General features: G+C 37.0%; 1 protein-coding gene and 2 long non-coding RNA genes across 3 annotated transcripts in view; 1 reads left to right on the forward strand and 2 right to left on the reverse strand.

Annotated features, from left to right (window-relative positions):
• LOC140166419 (protein henna-like) overlaps nt 1-11,108 on the reverse strand; it is a 51,073-nt gene extending 39,965 nt beyond the window's left edge. The window contains exon 1 of the mRNA XM_072189874.1: nt 10,921-11,108. Coding sequence (XP_072045975.1) covers nt 10,921-10,977 — 57 coding nt within the window. The 5' untranslated portion in view covers nt 10,978-11,108. The remainder of the gene's footprint in view (nt 1-10,920) is intronic.
• On the forward strand, nt 922-3,856 carry LOC140166417 (uncharacterized). The gene is made up of 2 exons (XR_011860856.1): nt 922-1,145; nt 2,491-3,856. It is a non-coding gene; the product is annotated as an uncharacterized lncRNA (long non-coding RNA).
• LOC140165427 (uncharacterized) lies at nt 5,024-10,280 on the reverse strand. Its single transcript, XR_011860714.1, has 3 exons — nt 10,170-10,280; nt 7,042-7,133; nt 5,024-5,876 (listed from the first exon to the last, which is right to left on the reverse strand). It is a non-coding gene; the product is annotated as an uncharacterized lncRNA (long non-coding RNA).
• Nucleotides 11,109-15,626: the final 4,518 nt, after the last annotated feature.

Below are 15,626 nucleotides of genomic sequence, written 5' to 3' on the forward strand. Positions count from 1 at the left end.
ATATCGTGAAATTTGAATTTTGTTCTGATGCACCAGAACAAAATTACAACGCATTGTCTATGGTGGAGCAGTGTAATACACATAATCATGCATAAAATCGGAATCAACTGAAATTTTGGGAATAGGATTTTTTCGTGGATATCTAATGAAAAATGACATAAATAGAGGATGCTAGGATCACAAAATAAGGCCTACTCCTTTAAATATGCAAATTTTCCTGCTCGCTGCACTCGCAACATACATATAGACCATTTAAGGTTTGCAAATTGGGATCCCAAAAATTTGGCATGTACAACTATAAGGCGGGGGCAAAGATTTTTTGGCGTGCCGAGAGGGAGGCAAGCGATTTTTGGCGAGACATTTGAAAATTTTACCCCCCGGGCTTATTGCAGCCTTAGTATTTTCTATGCCGGGGTTGACATACATTTTTTATAGCCAAAAAGGGGGGTCTGAAAGGGGACCCTAAAAAATGTTAATTTTCCTTTTGCATCAGCCCCCCCCTCCATGATCATTTATACAAGTGTTGTGAACGGTCCCAAATTAATTTTCTTGTTTATATGTCACCCGGTTGTCATAATATTGCATTGGGGAAGCATTCTCATAATGTGAAAAGCAGGACAAAGATCATTGCTAAAATTGAGAGGGAAAAATAAACGCTATAAAAATCATGTGTTTCAAAGTAAAAGTGATTTGGACCATTGCCAAGTTCAGGGCAAACCTCTGACTAGTCTCGCGGCCAGACTGTATGTGGCTATCACGAACATACAGTCTGGGAAACTGAAGGATCTACTTGATTGTGATTGGACATTCGATTCTGAGTGTCAAGTCACGCAATTGATATAACATCGTTCGCAATTGGTCAAGATACCATGACGTAATCTAACCCCGGAAGCCGTTCGTCAGCTGGCTGCAGTATACGGGGATTTCCCGGGAACTGTTTACAGTTATGTTTACGGTAATGTTTACGGGGATTTTATGTAAACAAAACATGAACAAAATAAAGTCTAATTAAAATGCTGTGTGGCGATCCGAGTGACACTTTATGGATACAATTTGTATGGATTTACCGTGACCGGCGCGGCCGCCAGCTGAAGCACGATCGAGACAGGGCAGTTTTGTGCTATCTAAGAAAGCTTAAAAGTGACGTGAGTATATTTATATTTAATTAAATAATTAGGTGGCTGGCATTTTCTTGTAATACAATTTTTTAGACCAAAAATAGGGGGGTTATAATATTTTTTAACACCCAAAATAGGGGGTTTGTAGAATTATTAAGGCCAGGGCTGGCGACTAAAATGTTCACGCGCTGCACGCCAGCATTCTTTAACTTCACAATCAAAATGTGCATACAATCTAGCTATATAATGCAAATTTTTATGCACTTCACGCGCCTTCATTGCTCTTAGCCTTTGGCGCACTCCGCACTTTAGTTCCGGCAATGAATGATTTGTCTTGAGTGCGTGTAGGTGGACGGGGGGGTGGGGGTTGGTCATAAAATTTTTTGACCCAAGATAAGGGGGTCGTTAAATTTTTTTGGCTGCGATAGGGGATCATAAAAATTGACTCTGGTCACTGACATATTTGGGACCCCCCTTCTGAAGAAAATGCCAGCCCTTATACTAGGTGCTTTACATGAATTGAATCCTACAGTCCGAGGGCCGATGGCGCACATTCGATGGGTGTAAGGTGCTTGCATCATGGAAGGTCATTAGTTCAAATCATCCTCCACTGACCTCCAGACCGGCGCTCCAGAAGACATGCAAATGCATTTGCATGTCTTCTGGAGCATGTCTGGAGGATGATTTGAACTAATGACCTTCCATGCAATAATTAGGGGCTGTGCAATAATTATGAGCCGGGGGGATGGTAAAATTTCTGAACGGTTTGCCAAAAATTGCTTGCCCCACCCTCTCTCAACCTGCCAAAAATTCTTTGCCCCCCCCTTGCGCATGGCCGCATGCCAAATTTTGGGATCCCAATTTACAAGATACATGTTGCGAGTGCAGCAAGCAGGAATATTTGCGTATTTAAGCTTTTCCCGTACTGTTTTCCAAGCCTTTTTAGAGCGTTTTTATCTAAAAGGTGCCACATGTGTCATTTCACCCTCCTCCAGGGCTCATAATTATTGCACAGCCCCTTATATGTACCGCAGGGTGGTGAATTGGGGGGGGGGGCATAGTTTTTTGGTAGGCCAAAGGGAGGTTTGATTTTAAAATAGGTGACGAAAAAATAAAACCCTGTTCTATGGGGCTGACCTACTGAGATTTTTCCAAAATTGGGAAACAATTTTTACAAATGAATGCCACTGAGTAAACCAAATGTTGGAAGGGTAATTTTTAAAGTTTGACTAGCTATAAAAATGTACCTACAGTCCACCTGATCTGCAACTCCAGTATGTGACCAGTCACAGTGTATCATTTTCAATTTACCCAAAAATTGTTTGAATTTAAACAATAAAAATTTTTATTCTTTTTCTTTTAAAATTTACAGGTTGATATGGTAAGCCGAGTGGTTGACCAAGCCTGGGAAACTTACAGAAGCCACCTGGGAGTCAGCAATATGAGGTTCCACATTCTGCGTTATTGGTTAACTAAATTTGCACTAACATCCCTCTGTGTACACTGGTGTGGCAGCAAGCACTCCACAAACAACTTTTAATTTAACACATTCCAATTTAGAAACTAAATTTATGCAGTGAACTGTGGCAACAAATGCATAAGGATTGATATTATGAAGCTTTGTTAGACTGGATAGACAGAAGCTGAGAATCATGTTTATTCAGTGATTCTCAAATCTCCAATGAGTTCACCACTGTGAACTCCTTAAATTACACCATAGTACCACTTTCAGTGCACCTTAATAGCATGTAATTGGTACAAAATTCACAGCGAAATCATCTGGCCATTGTTACATCTGTTCACAGCTCAACTTATTGTCAGAAAAATGGAAGTATTTTCATACCCTATGAAACTCCCTTCCACTAACTCATTTTATAGTGAATTGTGACTACATGTACATGCTGTTGAGGTCTGTCAGGAACTAGTAAGGACATTGGTGAGAGATGAATGACTATAATCTGACTTATAAATGACCATGGTATATAAAAGTACATTTTATTCAACCTCTTCATGGTATCTGAAGATTTACTTTTCATACACTATTGAAAGAAACTATAATTATATTTGATATTAAACACAAGCACTGGTAATACTGTTGGTAATTACAGATGGCATTTAATAACAATCATGACTTTGTATTTCATGACTTTGTATGTGTAACAATGGAAAGAATAATAATTACAAGCATAATTATTTTAGTTTGTTTGAATTTGCTTCAGTGTTAATACCGGGAGCCACTCAGAATAAATGTGTTGTCATCATCGAGCAACAATCTGCAGGAAAGGGTACTCTTTTCATGCATCATCGCGGTCTGCAATTTAATATACAATCCTACAAACCTATGGGACAAAAATATTTTTGCAGGCAAAAATAAAAAACATGAAATATCATGGGTTTTATTTTTGCCTGCAAAATGCATTTTTGTCCCATAAACTGTAAATGTTTGAAACTGTGAATACAAGAAACTGCAAGTTGAAGGGGGTTGGAATAAGAGATAGCCCGATAGCCATGCCAAATTTTCCATTGGGCTATTGGGTTTTATCTCCATATGGCCTGTCAGGCTATTTAAAAAATATTTAATTAATTAATTTAGTTATTTATTTTTTTGGTTTTGGAGTGTCCCTGGACCCTAGAGCTAAGGCCTTAAAAAATGGTTTGATTGGTGTAACCCGAGCAACCCTAAACTAATAATTAAAAAAAAATAATAATAATAATTTTTTTATTCCAAGTTCCAAGGCCTTTATCATACGCAATTTACAGCTTAAAAAGCGGGTGCAAAAAAGAAGAAAAAAAAGGGAAAAAATGCTGACCGATCTACCCTAATTTTTCAAATGTCAATCAAACAATTTTTAGGCCTAAATCCTAGGATCATTCATGGCCGGGATTCATGGTTGATATTTAAAAAAAGAAGAAGAAAAAAATAATAGGCCCTAGTGTTTTTAATATGCAAATAGTTATATATATAATGTGTTCATGTCATACTCTGGCCAATTTTGTGTGCCTATTTTTGCATTTTCTCACAAATTATAGCGCATTGGTGACAAGTAAGATATACATATTATAGGGGCAAGGACTACAACTACTGCACTGAAAATTCGACAACTTAAGGCAAGTAGTTATTGATTTATTGATAAAATACTAGTTTTCCCTCATTTTTGACTGTAACTCCACAACTGCTGTCTGTGTTGAAATAAAATTTCCAGTGTAGTAGTTGTAGTCTTTGCCCCTATATTATACATATCTTACTTGTCACCAATGCGCTATAATTTTTGAGAAAAATGCAAAAATAGGTACAAAATTGGGCAGGGGTGTAACCCCTTAAGGGCTGGGGTATGAGCGTTTGGACAGTATTTATTTTGGGACATTAGAGCACATCAGACATATCGAATTGCATTCTGAATACGAAGAATGTCATTCTGATATCAAATAATTTTGGTTTTTTGAAATTCGCAATTTAATACACATTTTATGGCAAATCATTAAAAATTGATAGTTTTGATATTTAACAGTACTCGAAGTAAACTTTATAAATCTGATGATTTATACTTAGCGTGTATGTAGGTGGGATGAAATGCCGACGATCAATTGAAAATTTTGACCTTTCGTATTGAAGATATGGATTTTTTTTCTCAAAACACCAAAAAAAATTAGGTCTTTTGGGAAAAAAAATCTATATCTTCAATATGAAAGGTCAAAATTTTCAATTGACCGTCGGCTTTTCCTCCCTGCTACATACACTTTAAGAATATATCATTAGATTTATATAATTTACTTGAGGACTGTTATATATCAAAATTTGAAAAATATCAAATTTTTATAATTTGTCATAAAATTTGTATTATATTGTGACTTTCAAAAAAAATGAAAATTATTTGATATCAGAAAGACATGCTTCGTATTCAGAATGCAATTTGACAGGTCTGAGGTGCTCTCATGTCCCACAAAAAATACTGTCGAAACGCAATAAACGCTCATTTTAGATCCCTTCAAAATGATTTCAAAATGGATACAAATTCAATGCATTTTGAAATCATTAATAGAATATCTCATGAACACACTGAATTATAGCTTTGCAAAAACACTGGGGCCTTATTTTTCTTATCTTTTGGTTTAAATGTCAATGAAGACTGATCCTAGCATTTAGCTCTAGTACAGGGACACTCCAAAACCAAAACAATAAAAAAAACCTTTCATACAGAACTGTACTCTCTGAACTTTAATTATAGTTCCTAGTTTGGTTCCTGAACCAAACCCTTGATTTTCAAAATTAAAAAGTAAGTGACAGATGCTTTACCACGTAACAACATACACCTTTTTAATTTCTTTGTAGCAAAATTAATTACGGTACTCAAAAAATAATTTTTCTGACTGCAGTTCTTTCAGAGGCCCTGTATTAAATCAAATTCCTGTGTCATAATCTTTGAGTGTTATAAATTGTTTATGTAATTTGTAGAGTAATACAGGAGCCCTTTTAGTTTTGTTCTCCAGGAACACAATCATTTTGTGTTCTGTGTTTCTGCACAATTCATTTTCATACAGGCCAAACAAGTGTTTTTGTCTGATTTTTCTCAATTGCTGAATGCTGTAACTTTACATCTAATTGCTATTTGAGAAGTATGTGACAAATCAGTAGGCTACATAATCCACTGAATAATCAACAATAATAGTTCTGTCTGTTGATTCAAAAATCGGTTGTTAAGCTATTTATGTCCAAGGTGGCCATCACAAGGTCCAATTTCCAAATCATCATGCATGCTCCTGTAAGACAATAATAACAAAATTATTAAACATAATATATTAAATGGGTCTGATAAATGTCTGCATGGAGATTTATTCACCAATAAAGTGAGTGCCGAGGCGTCTCATGCATGTTTACGTATCATTGAATCAGTGACATTATGGGGATTTAGTATTTTTTCTTTCAAATCAAAAGCAAATAAAACTAGAGCAACTGTGCCCTTTGCAAGGGCACGAGGTAAGTTAGGCGGATGACTGTGACGATCTGATCAAGCAGCAACACTGTGCTGGATAGAATTAATTTTAATAAGACTGTTTCATTAATTGCCGTTTTAATATACCTTGATCGTGGAAAGCTGGCATTTTGAAAACTTGACCCTTGACCTCTGTATGACCCCCGTAATGACCTTAAATGAATTTTAAAATATTTAAAACATGTTAAGAATGTCATAAGGATAATTGCATTTAAATTTCAGCTCAATTGGAGCATTTTGAAAAACTTGACCTTTGGCCCCTTTAAGACCCCTTAATGACCTTACATGAATTTAACAATATTTTAAACATGTTTAGAATGCCGTAAGGATCATTGCATTTAAATTTCAGCTCAATTGGAGCATTTTGAAAAATTTGACCTTTGACCCCTTTATGGCCCCTTAATGACCTTAAATAAATTTCAAAATATTTTAAACATGTTTAGAATGTCATAAGGATCATTGCATTTAAATTTCAGCTCAATCAGACATTTTCTGTTAAAATGACCTTTTGTGACCCCTGTGACCCCTTGGATGACCTCTGACGTTAAACAACCCATAACTTTTGTAGCCAGCTACCCAATACTGCTTGTGACTGAGTTTGGTCGAAATCCGATCAAGGATGTGGAAGCAGTTAGCAAATTGTGAGAAAGAAGAAAGAAAGAAAGAAATGGCAAGAAAGAAATAAGTTAGGCTGCCCGCCTAACTTAAAGAGCCATTTTAATGTGCTGCCATAGATTATGTTTTTCACATTTTCAAGCCTTTCTGTGATTGTTTAGGGTAATGTAGCCTCTTCCAGTTTTTTAGTTGCTTGTCTTATCTAGGCTTATTTATATTCCACCATTCTTAATTTCACCATTATACTCTATGGTGTTTTGCTGTTGGTATGATTCTAAAGGAAAAAATGAGTTGACATTAAGCATGTTTCTACTTACAAAGTAACAGGTCACTGTCTGTCAGAAACCCAAGATCGTGTTGCATCAAGCCATCTCCATTACTGTTGTTCATCAGATGTCATCTTGGTCAACTGCAAACCAAATACACAAATTAATGATTTAATAAATAGCAGTTTTTTCTCTCTTATTTTGTTTGGTTCTTCAAAGTTGCAGAAAACTTTGCAAAAAAAAATAATTGAAATTTTTTTTGGACTGATATCCGATCAAATACCGATATCGAAAATATCTGGCTGACGGTACGATATCCGATTTAATGATCAGTTGATCCTATTTATCTCCAAACAAAAATGATACTGAGATAAAATTGTAACTAATTTTGAGTTAGATTCAGAATGCCAAAATCGGGGACTTGACATGTGAAAAAAATCCCCACCATACTCCCATGGGACCAGGATTTGTACCATTCGAGAATCGAGACAGTAACGTTTGCTTACTACTTACTTGAGTACTCCAGCTTCAAATTTGCACACAATAGTTTTACATGTACAGCTTTGTACCCATTCGATGCTCGAGTCCATTTGCTATCATTATTTCAGTGGATCTGCCGATCAGCATTGACATTTAATATTTCTGCTGATTTTGATGCAAGTTAAAATTTGATTGAGTCAACTGTGTATTTTAAGGAAATGCTGCCTATTTTTGACAGTCTAATATTTAGTTGAAGTGCAAACTGCAATTTTAGCAACATTTTTGATACGATCTCCAGCAGTGATCGGCTGTGTTTACTTACAGCTTCCCTAGCCATTGATGTCTAAGTACTAGATTTTGATAGCTCAGGACTCGTCTTTAAATAGTGTGAAGCTATCTGTGACAAATTCGAAGCTAGACTTCTCGTACAAGCGTTCATGTGTATTGTGTAATTACACACACAATCAAGCGTTTATAAATTAACACTGTATGAAGGCCGCAGTCACCTCGCACCACATCCCGAACCTGATGCACTGCTGCCTTGCAATGGTGCTATAAGTATAATATGTGACGTGTCATGTCAAAAGGAGACACTTTTGGGCAGGATCGTAAATGGAGATATAGCCAAAAGTCTGCCCGGGGGTGATTTTTTCACAATTTGGGATTGTTGCTTGAATTTGTAATGTTATTAATGTTAAAAATATTGTCTGATAATTTCAGGCGGAATATAACCGGCATCTTGTATTTTTGAGACATTTTCAAGGTAATTCCTACTCTCAACATTGTCAATAATATTTTTAAAGACCGATATCTCAATTTCCAATTTTATAATAACATAACTTACGAACTCAATATCTTCGCTTAGGAATGTCCGATTACATTTGGGAAAACGGCGTTGTGGAGCAAAATATCTCTATATGGCCACGTGTTTTGAACTCGCCACCCTTAGCGTTACATCACAAATATTATGAATTTTTACACCAATCAAGTTTCAAATTAGAATATCTCCACAACTATCAACCCTAAACTAGCAAAAGTATACATTTTTTTTTTTTTGAAGGCAAAAGCAATTTAAATATACACATTTCAACTCACTGTACAGGGTGACCTTGAAGTTATACAGGGTGGAATAAAAAAAATCCAAATAAAAAATGGGTCATTTAATGCATTGCTTATTACTAACTTGCAGTTATAAACTGAAAGTAAACAACATTGATTTGGTTAGAGGTTAGGGGGAGCCTACTGACTCTGGAAGAAAAAAAATCACAGCTGTTTGGTAATCTCGAATACAGGGTGTCCCAAAATATGTTCAAATTTTTTACAATTCAACATATTTTGAACTGAAACATTTTACCCTAACCCATACAAAAAAAGTAAGTCCATATTTAGATTCCTCATCAAATTTCCTCTCAGAAAATGTAAACTTTGACTATGATAGGATAAGTAATTAAAAATTTACAGCAACTTTTAGATTTTGAAGACATCCGCATTGCTTACTACAGTGTTTAATATGAAAACGGGTAGTTTTGTACATAAAAGTTTGCATTTTATAGACTAAACCAATCATAAAGAGTTAAAAATGATTAAAAACAATTAGCAGAATTAATAATCTTTCAAAAGAGCTCTTAACCATGTCTGTAGCCCATATGGATGCAAAGATATGATCAGTTGATTCAACGCACACACACAAAATCTTTATTTCCCATAGACTTTGCACATACCGCCACCGCCTCATCCGCCACCGCCTCATCCACCACCTCGGTTATTCTGAACTCAAACAACTCTAACTCCACTATCTTAGCTGATAAACAATTCTCCTTTGGAGGTCTGTTAGGGCACTTATATAGCTACAAGATGACACCAAACACACTTCAATACCTTTTGTTTAAGCAGAGATATAACAATTTGAACGAGTCTCGATTTGGAAAAGCGTAACAACACCACCATTTTTGGGTGGCGAGTTCAAAACGCGTGGCCATATTTAAGATATGTAAAAACCTCAGAATTGATAACCTGCCCAAAAGTGTCTCCTTTTGACATGACACGTCACACATATGTTGCACTTGCAGTAAATCAAAGTTTGATGAGCGCGTACGTACCGTGATGTTGTAAAGTCTGAGCTAACAATGTGTTATGTACAGCACAATGTTAATTTGTAAATTTCCACTGACTCCACATTGACAGCAGATCACCTCTGCAGACAACAATCAGACAAGTGTGTTCCAACAAATGACTGACTGAGCTGAGTAAATTTTGTGATGTACACTCTCGTCAAAGGTTTACTCATGTACTCCAAACGCCATGCCATCAGACAGAATCAGTATGTAGAGTATCATGCATGCATGCATGCAATGGCTAGTATTATAATATATTTATAATATTCCAGTGTAATAGTAAATGTATGTATGCCATGTACAAATGATGTAAACATTGCATTGTTTATGTACAGGAGGATGTATGCAGAGATTTTAGACGGGACTCAACAATAGGGTATATTGCTGATCCATTAATTATCCTTTTCTGGTGCATTGTGGGATAGAAAAGGGAGCAAATTAGCGACCGATTTGCCCCTTTTCAATCCCACAATGCACCAGAAAAGGATAATTAATGGATCAGCAATATACCCTATGATCTCAATGGACCTGGCCTGTCGAGCTGTATCAATAAAATCAACAGAAATCAGTTAGTTAAGTACTTACTTTCTCGTCTTGAGATTTTCTTTCATGAAAAGGTGCTCAAAATTACCAAATAGATGTTGAAAATTCGGTCAATTTTCAATCAAATCTGCTTTCGCGTTGACAGATCGTGCTTTCACGGTGCTGCGGCGAACGAAATCAATCAGCTGTTCAAAGGTCAAATCAAATTGATCAGGTCAATAGTCACTTCCGGCACCAAATACGGGGCACCAATCAGAAGAGTCGTTATATGTGCTCTTTTGCAGACTGTTTGTTAGGAGGATCGACGAGTGTCAGACCGACGCAAACTGGCTGTGTAGGAGACTAACCTCTGACCAACCCCCAGACACACCCCCTAATGGAGCCATGTGATTGGATGCTGCCTCCACACTACAACACACAATGATTGGCAATGCTACGTGCAGAACCCGATATCATCGATTTCAGCTGATGGCGATGTCCTTCACCCGATCGACAACTGCCGATCGACTTGGCGGCCCACCATTATGTAATAAACTTACGTAGTATTATTTTACAAAAATATAGCTATTTATATAGTACCATAAAATTTTAAACTTTATTTATCATGTTTATTGCGATTACACAGTTGGATTCCTTCATGACTTTACGCGATGCGATGCTGAGAAATGCACTCTGCTCGTTGACACTGCACGTTATATTGAATACGAATTGAGACGGGACATCAGCATCACATTCACAGGTCACAATTTCACTATTTACACTAGATTTACAAGTCAATGATAACTTGACATACCTTATCATTATTCTCGTTCACATCCAGCTTACGTTTCTTAGCGATACCGGCATCCATTTCTGCTTGTTTTTGATCCTTTGAGCAGTAAATCCGATAAAATATATTCACACGATCAGCCACTGATTGCAGATTTATACGTCTTGTGTAAATGTAAACACCTGCTGTATCAGGAGTGCGAAATCAATGCTGCGCACGCTGTCGTGGTGAGATGCAATATTATTTTTCTAAGGATGGCGCTGTTTTCACTTTTACACTGGATCAGGGGGGGGTGGGACATATGGAGTCCAGGTGCATGTTCCCACTGACTCATCATATCAGGCCCTGCACTGCAGTGGCGTAGCTGCCGGGGGGGCAATTTCCCCCTGGCAAAAAAGTCCCCCTAGTGCAAGGAAAAAAGAGGAAAAGGAGGGACTGAGAGAGAGGAAAAAATGGAGGAGAGAAAGGGGGATTAGAGCTAGGGAGAGGATCGAGGGGCAGAGGGATGGAGAATCCATACGATATGCAATACCATACGATTATTATCAATAAGCCCGGTAAAATGGTCTATTTGCCCCCCCCCCCAAGTGCAGGGAAATTTGGTGGATTTGGGTCCCCACTTGCCCCCACCCCTGGAAAAAACCCAGCTAACGCCGCACCGCTGCTGCACTGACTCGGGCACTGAGTCGTAATGGTTGATTTGCCAGAAAATCTTATACCTAGGGGCCTAGAATATTTTCTCAATTTGAATTTTATCCTTTCTACCCAACAAAAAAATCACTGTATAGATCCCTGTAGGGGCCTACTATAATCTTATGCAGTCACTCATAGAAATAAATAGGCCTACCCCTGTTTGCAAAACAATCCATCCGGGCAATTCATAAGAATTAAATATGCAAACCTATATTCTGAATAAAATAATTCTGCTCCAGAATTTCAAACACCCCTTTTCAATGATTAGAATTTCAAACACTCCTTATCAATGACACTAAATATTGACATAAAATTTCTGGATTTTCTCAAGTACCCCTTTTATCCATATTTCACGGACAGTGCAAATTAAATACCCCTATTTTGCTGATTTCACTGTCAAATTTCACGGACAGTGCAAATTAAACCCACTATTTTGCCAATTTCGCGGTCCGCTACTAGAAAAAAAAACCCTTTTCTGCGCAATTTGGCAACTCTCATGGTTGTCAATTTTTGTGTTGAGTTGGGGGGGCCGGGGGCCTTAACCATGAAAAACGAAAGAAAAATCAAAATTTCAAATATTTTATCAAAATGTAGCCTATACGAAAAAATATCATGATCGCGGACTAGGCCTACACTCAACACTGATTCATACCTGCACTGACAACTTGCTGGGGCCAAAATGAACAGAGTTGGATGGGTGGTAATGGTGCCCGCCGATTTAACAAATCGGGACGAAAATTTGTCTTGCTCCCTCACACTAAAATCTATACGGTGCTGGTTGGTTGGTTTTCCCCTTGTACATGTTGTATATACTAGAGTCTGTCTTCTTTTTTCTTTTCCCTGAATTCAAACCTAATAATGCATGATTCACAAATCATTTTGCTCCTGGACATAAAACATGTATAGGGCCTATGATATAGTTTTCAAAACATTTATTCTGGATCATTTTTATTAGGCCTAGGGCCTATATGTTTTTTGGTTTTTTTGGAATCGTTGGTAACTCAAGTATATTCAAAAATCAAGCCATGCACCATTATATAGGCCGTATAAAATTAATGTTTTGGATTTCGTCCAGAGGATTTTCATGAATTGATGAGGGAAGCAGTTTGAGTTTGAAAATTTGAAAAATCTATTTTAAAAAATCTGACAAATCCCAGAAATTGAAAAGGGAGGGGACAAGGGACAAGAACCAAAACATTTTATACGGCCTATCATAATTATAGAAACACATATTCAAACAGCAACATTGATTTTAGTGCACTTTTGTCCACTTGTCGTGAAAATCGACCATGATAATATTGATATGCATTTGCCGATGGTTGTCATTCATCCAATTGGTGATTATTGGTCAAACAATGAAAACTATTTTGGTAGGCACCTAGCTATTGACGAATGTCTAGCTATCTACAGCTGATATCCGTATTGATGAAGTCGCTACATACGACATTGGAAGAATAAAAATCACAGCTGTTTGGTAATCTCGGAATACAGGGTGTCCCAAAATATGTTCAAATATTTTTACAATTCAACATATTTTGAACTGAATCATTTTACCCCTATAACCCATACAGAAAAAGTAAGTCCATATTTAGATTCCTCATCAAATTTCCTCTCAGGAAATGTAAACTTTGACTATGATAGCATAAGTAATTAAAAATGAGCAACTTTTAGATTTTGAAGACTTCCGCATTGCTTACAGAATATGAAAACGGGTAGTTTTGTACATAAAAGTTTGCATTTTATAGACTAAACCAATCATAAAAAGTTCAAAATGATTAAAAACAATCAGCAGAATTAATAATCTTTCATAAGAGCTCTTAACCATGTCTGTAGCCCATATGGATGCAAAGATATGATCAGTTGATTCAACGTGCACGCACAAAATCATTTTTCCCCATGGCCTGTTCAAGTTCCCATAGACTTTGCACATACCGCTACCGCCTCAACAACCACCTCGGCCATTCTGAACTCAAACAACTGTAACTCCACTATCATATAGCTGATAAACAATTCTCCTTTGGTGGTCTGTTAGGGCACTCATGTAGCTACAAAATGACACCAAACAAAATGCAATACCTTTTGTTAAGGGGGTACTACAACCCTGTGGTAAATTTGTGACTATTTTTGCATTTTTCTCAAAAATAATAACACATTGGTAACAAAAGTTTTGTATATTATTGGGGCAAGGAATCCAATTACTACACTGAAATTTCAGTGACTCAAGACAAGCGGTTCAGTATATATGATAGGAAATGAGGTACATTACATCGTAGCGGTACCTTATTTCTTATCATAAACCAGGGGGGCACTCCAACTTTGGAGGTGACGCGTATGTAGGGCTGTTAAGACCCCTTTTTCAGCATCGCTGTCACCCAAAGACCCCATATTTTTTTACGAACACATGCTCTGTCACCCGAAGACCCCCTATTTTTCCATTTGATCTGTCACCCAAAGACCCTTACAAGTTCAACAGCAACTTTCATTTATCACTGATTTTGTTACTTATTTTGAAAAAACAATGAAATTTGAAGCCATTTAGAACTAGAAATTCGATTTTCGAGGTTATTGCGACGCTGTTTCGGCTCTCACCCGAAGATTCCATTTAAAAAAAAGGTCATGTTCTCACCCAATAACCCCATATTTTTTATATTTTGTTCTCACCGAATGCCAAAAATCATGCTCTCACCCAATGATCCCATATTTTTGACATTTTGCTCTCACCGAATGCCCCTTAGTGCGAAAGTGCCAGCCCTACACCTATAATATTGAAGTGCCCCCCCCCCCCGGATCATAAATAACGAACCGCTTGTCTTGGGTTACTGAAATTCCAGTGTGGTAATTGGATTCCTTGCCCCTATAATATACATAACTTTTGTTACCACTGTGTTATTAGTTTTTGAGAAAAATGCAAAAATAGTCACAAATTTATCGAGGGGTGTAGTACCCCCTTAAAGCAGAGATATAACAATTTGAACGAGTCTTGATTTGGAAAAGCATAACAAAACCACCATTTTTGGGTGGCGAGTTCAAAACACGTGGCCATATATGCCTACTCTTATTTTACGTGCCCTTCAAGTTCAATGGACGGTATATTTTGTGCTTGACCAGAAACATAAGGAAACCAATCACGCATTCTTTATGTAGAAGTAGTACTTTATTAAATATGAGCAATATTATTATGAAATCACAGATAGATATCTTGAATGATTTTCCGTATAGCTTTAGGCCTACACCAGTTTATGCACTTGTATCCGGGACTTGTACATACAGGGTGTAGGCCTGTCAAAATTATTGTTCTCCGTCTGATTTTTTGGTTTGATTTTAAAATATCGGCCTCTTCCAAATGCACCATTGGATACACTTTACATTACCAGACTTAAAATAAAAATAAAATATAATAAATAAATAATAAAGTATAACGGATTAATCTGGTCATTTCATGTAGATCTAGTGCATTTGGAAGAGGCAGGCTGTTCAAAAACACCCGAACAGGTAGTGAACAATTCGCCAGCGAAGTGTTACGTGTAATCCGATTATCCCCGTGTACAGTCAACTGGATCACGCTTTTAAGTTCTGCACCACGATCGAAATGGTCGCAACACAAAGTCCATATGGCATGTACAACCAAAGTCAAACGTTACCAGGGAGCTAACCACTTCGGTGGCGAATTATGTTGATACAGCTAACTTGAGGGCAACGCTCAAAAGCCTCACCCCTCAGTGGGCAAAAAATCAAATATATTTTCGTCTATGGATTTTTCTAGTAAAATCTATATGTTACTGTGTATATAATTTATACGGAATTTGATCAGTTTGGCTATTTACCGCTAACTGACTGCGGATCCTGAATTTTACTCTATGTGACCATTTTATTAAAACATTGCAAAAAACGTGGCCATTAATTCGGGAGAGAGCCAAAACTATCTGATAATATCAAATCCACAAGTCTATCTCCGCACACTATTTGAATGCACTCAAGAACAGCGTGGTTTGATAGGTAGGTCGGATTTCAATCTTTCGTATTAAGCATACGATTTG

This window comes from Amphiura filiformis, chromosome 12, assembly GCF_039555335.1.
Source record: "Amphiura filiformis chromosome 12, Afil_fr2py, whole genome shotgun sequence".
NCBI classification, from domain to species: domain Eukaryota; kingdom Metazoa; phylum Echinodermata; class Ophiuroidea; order Amphilepidida; family Amphiuridae; genus Amphiura; species Amphiura filiformis.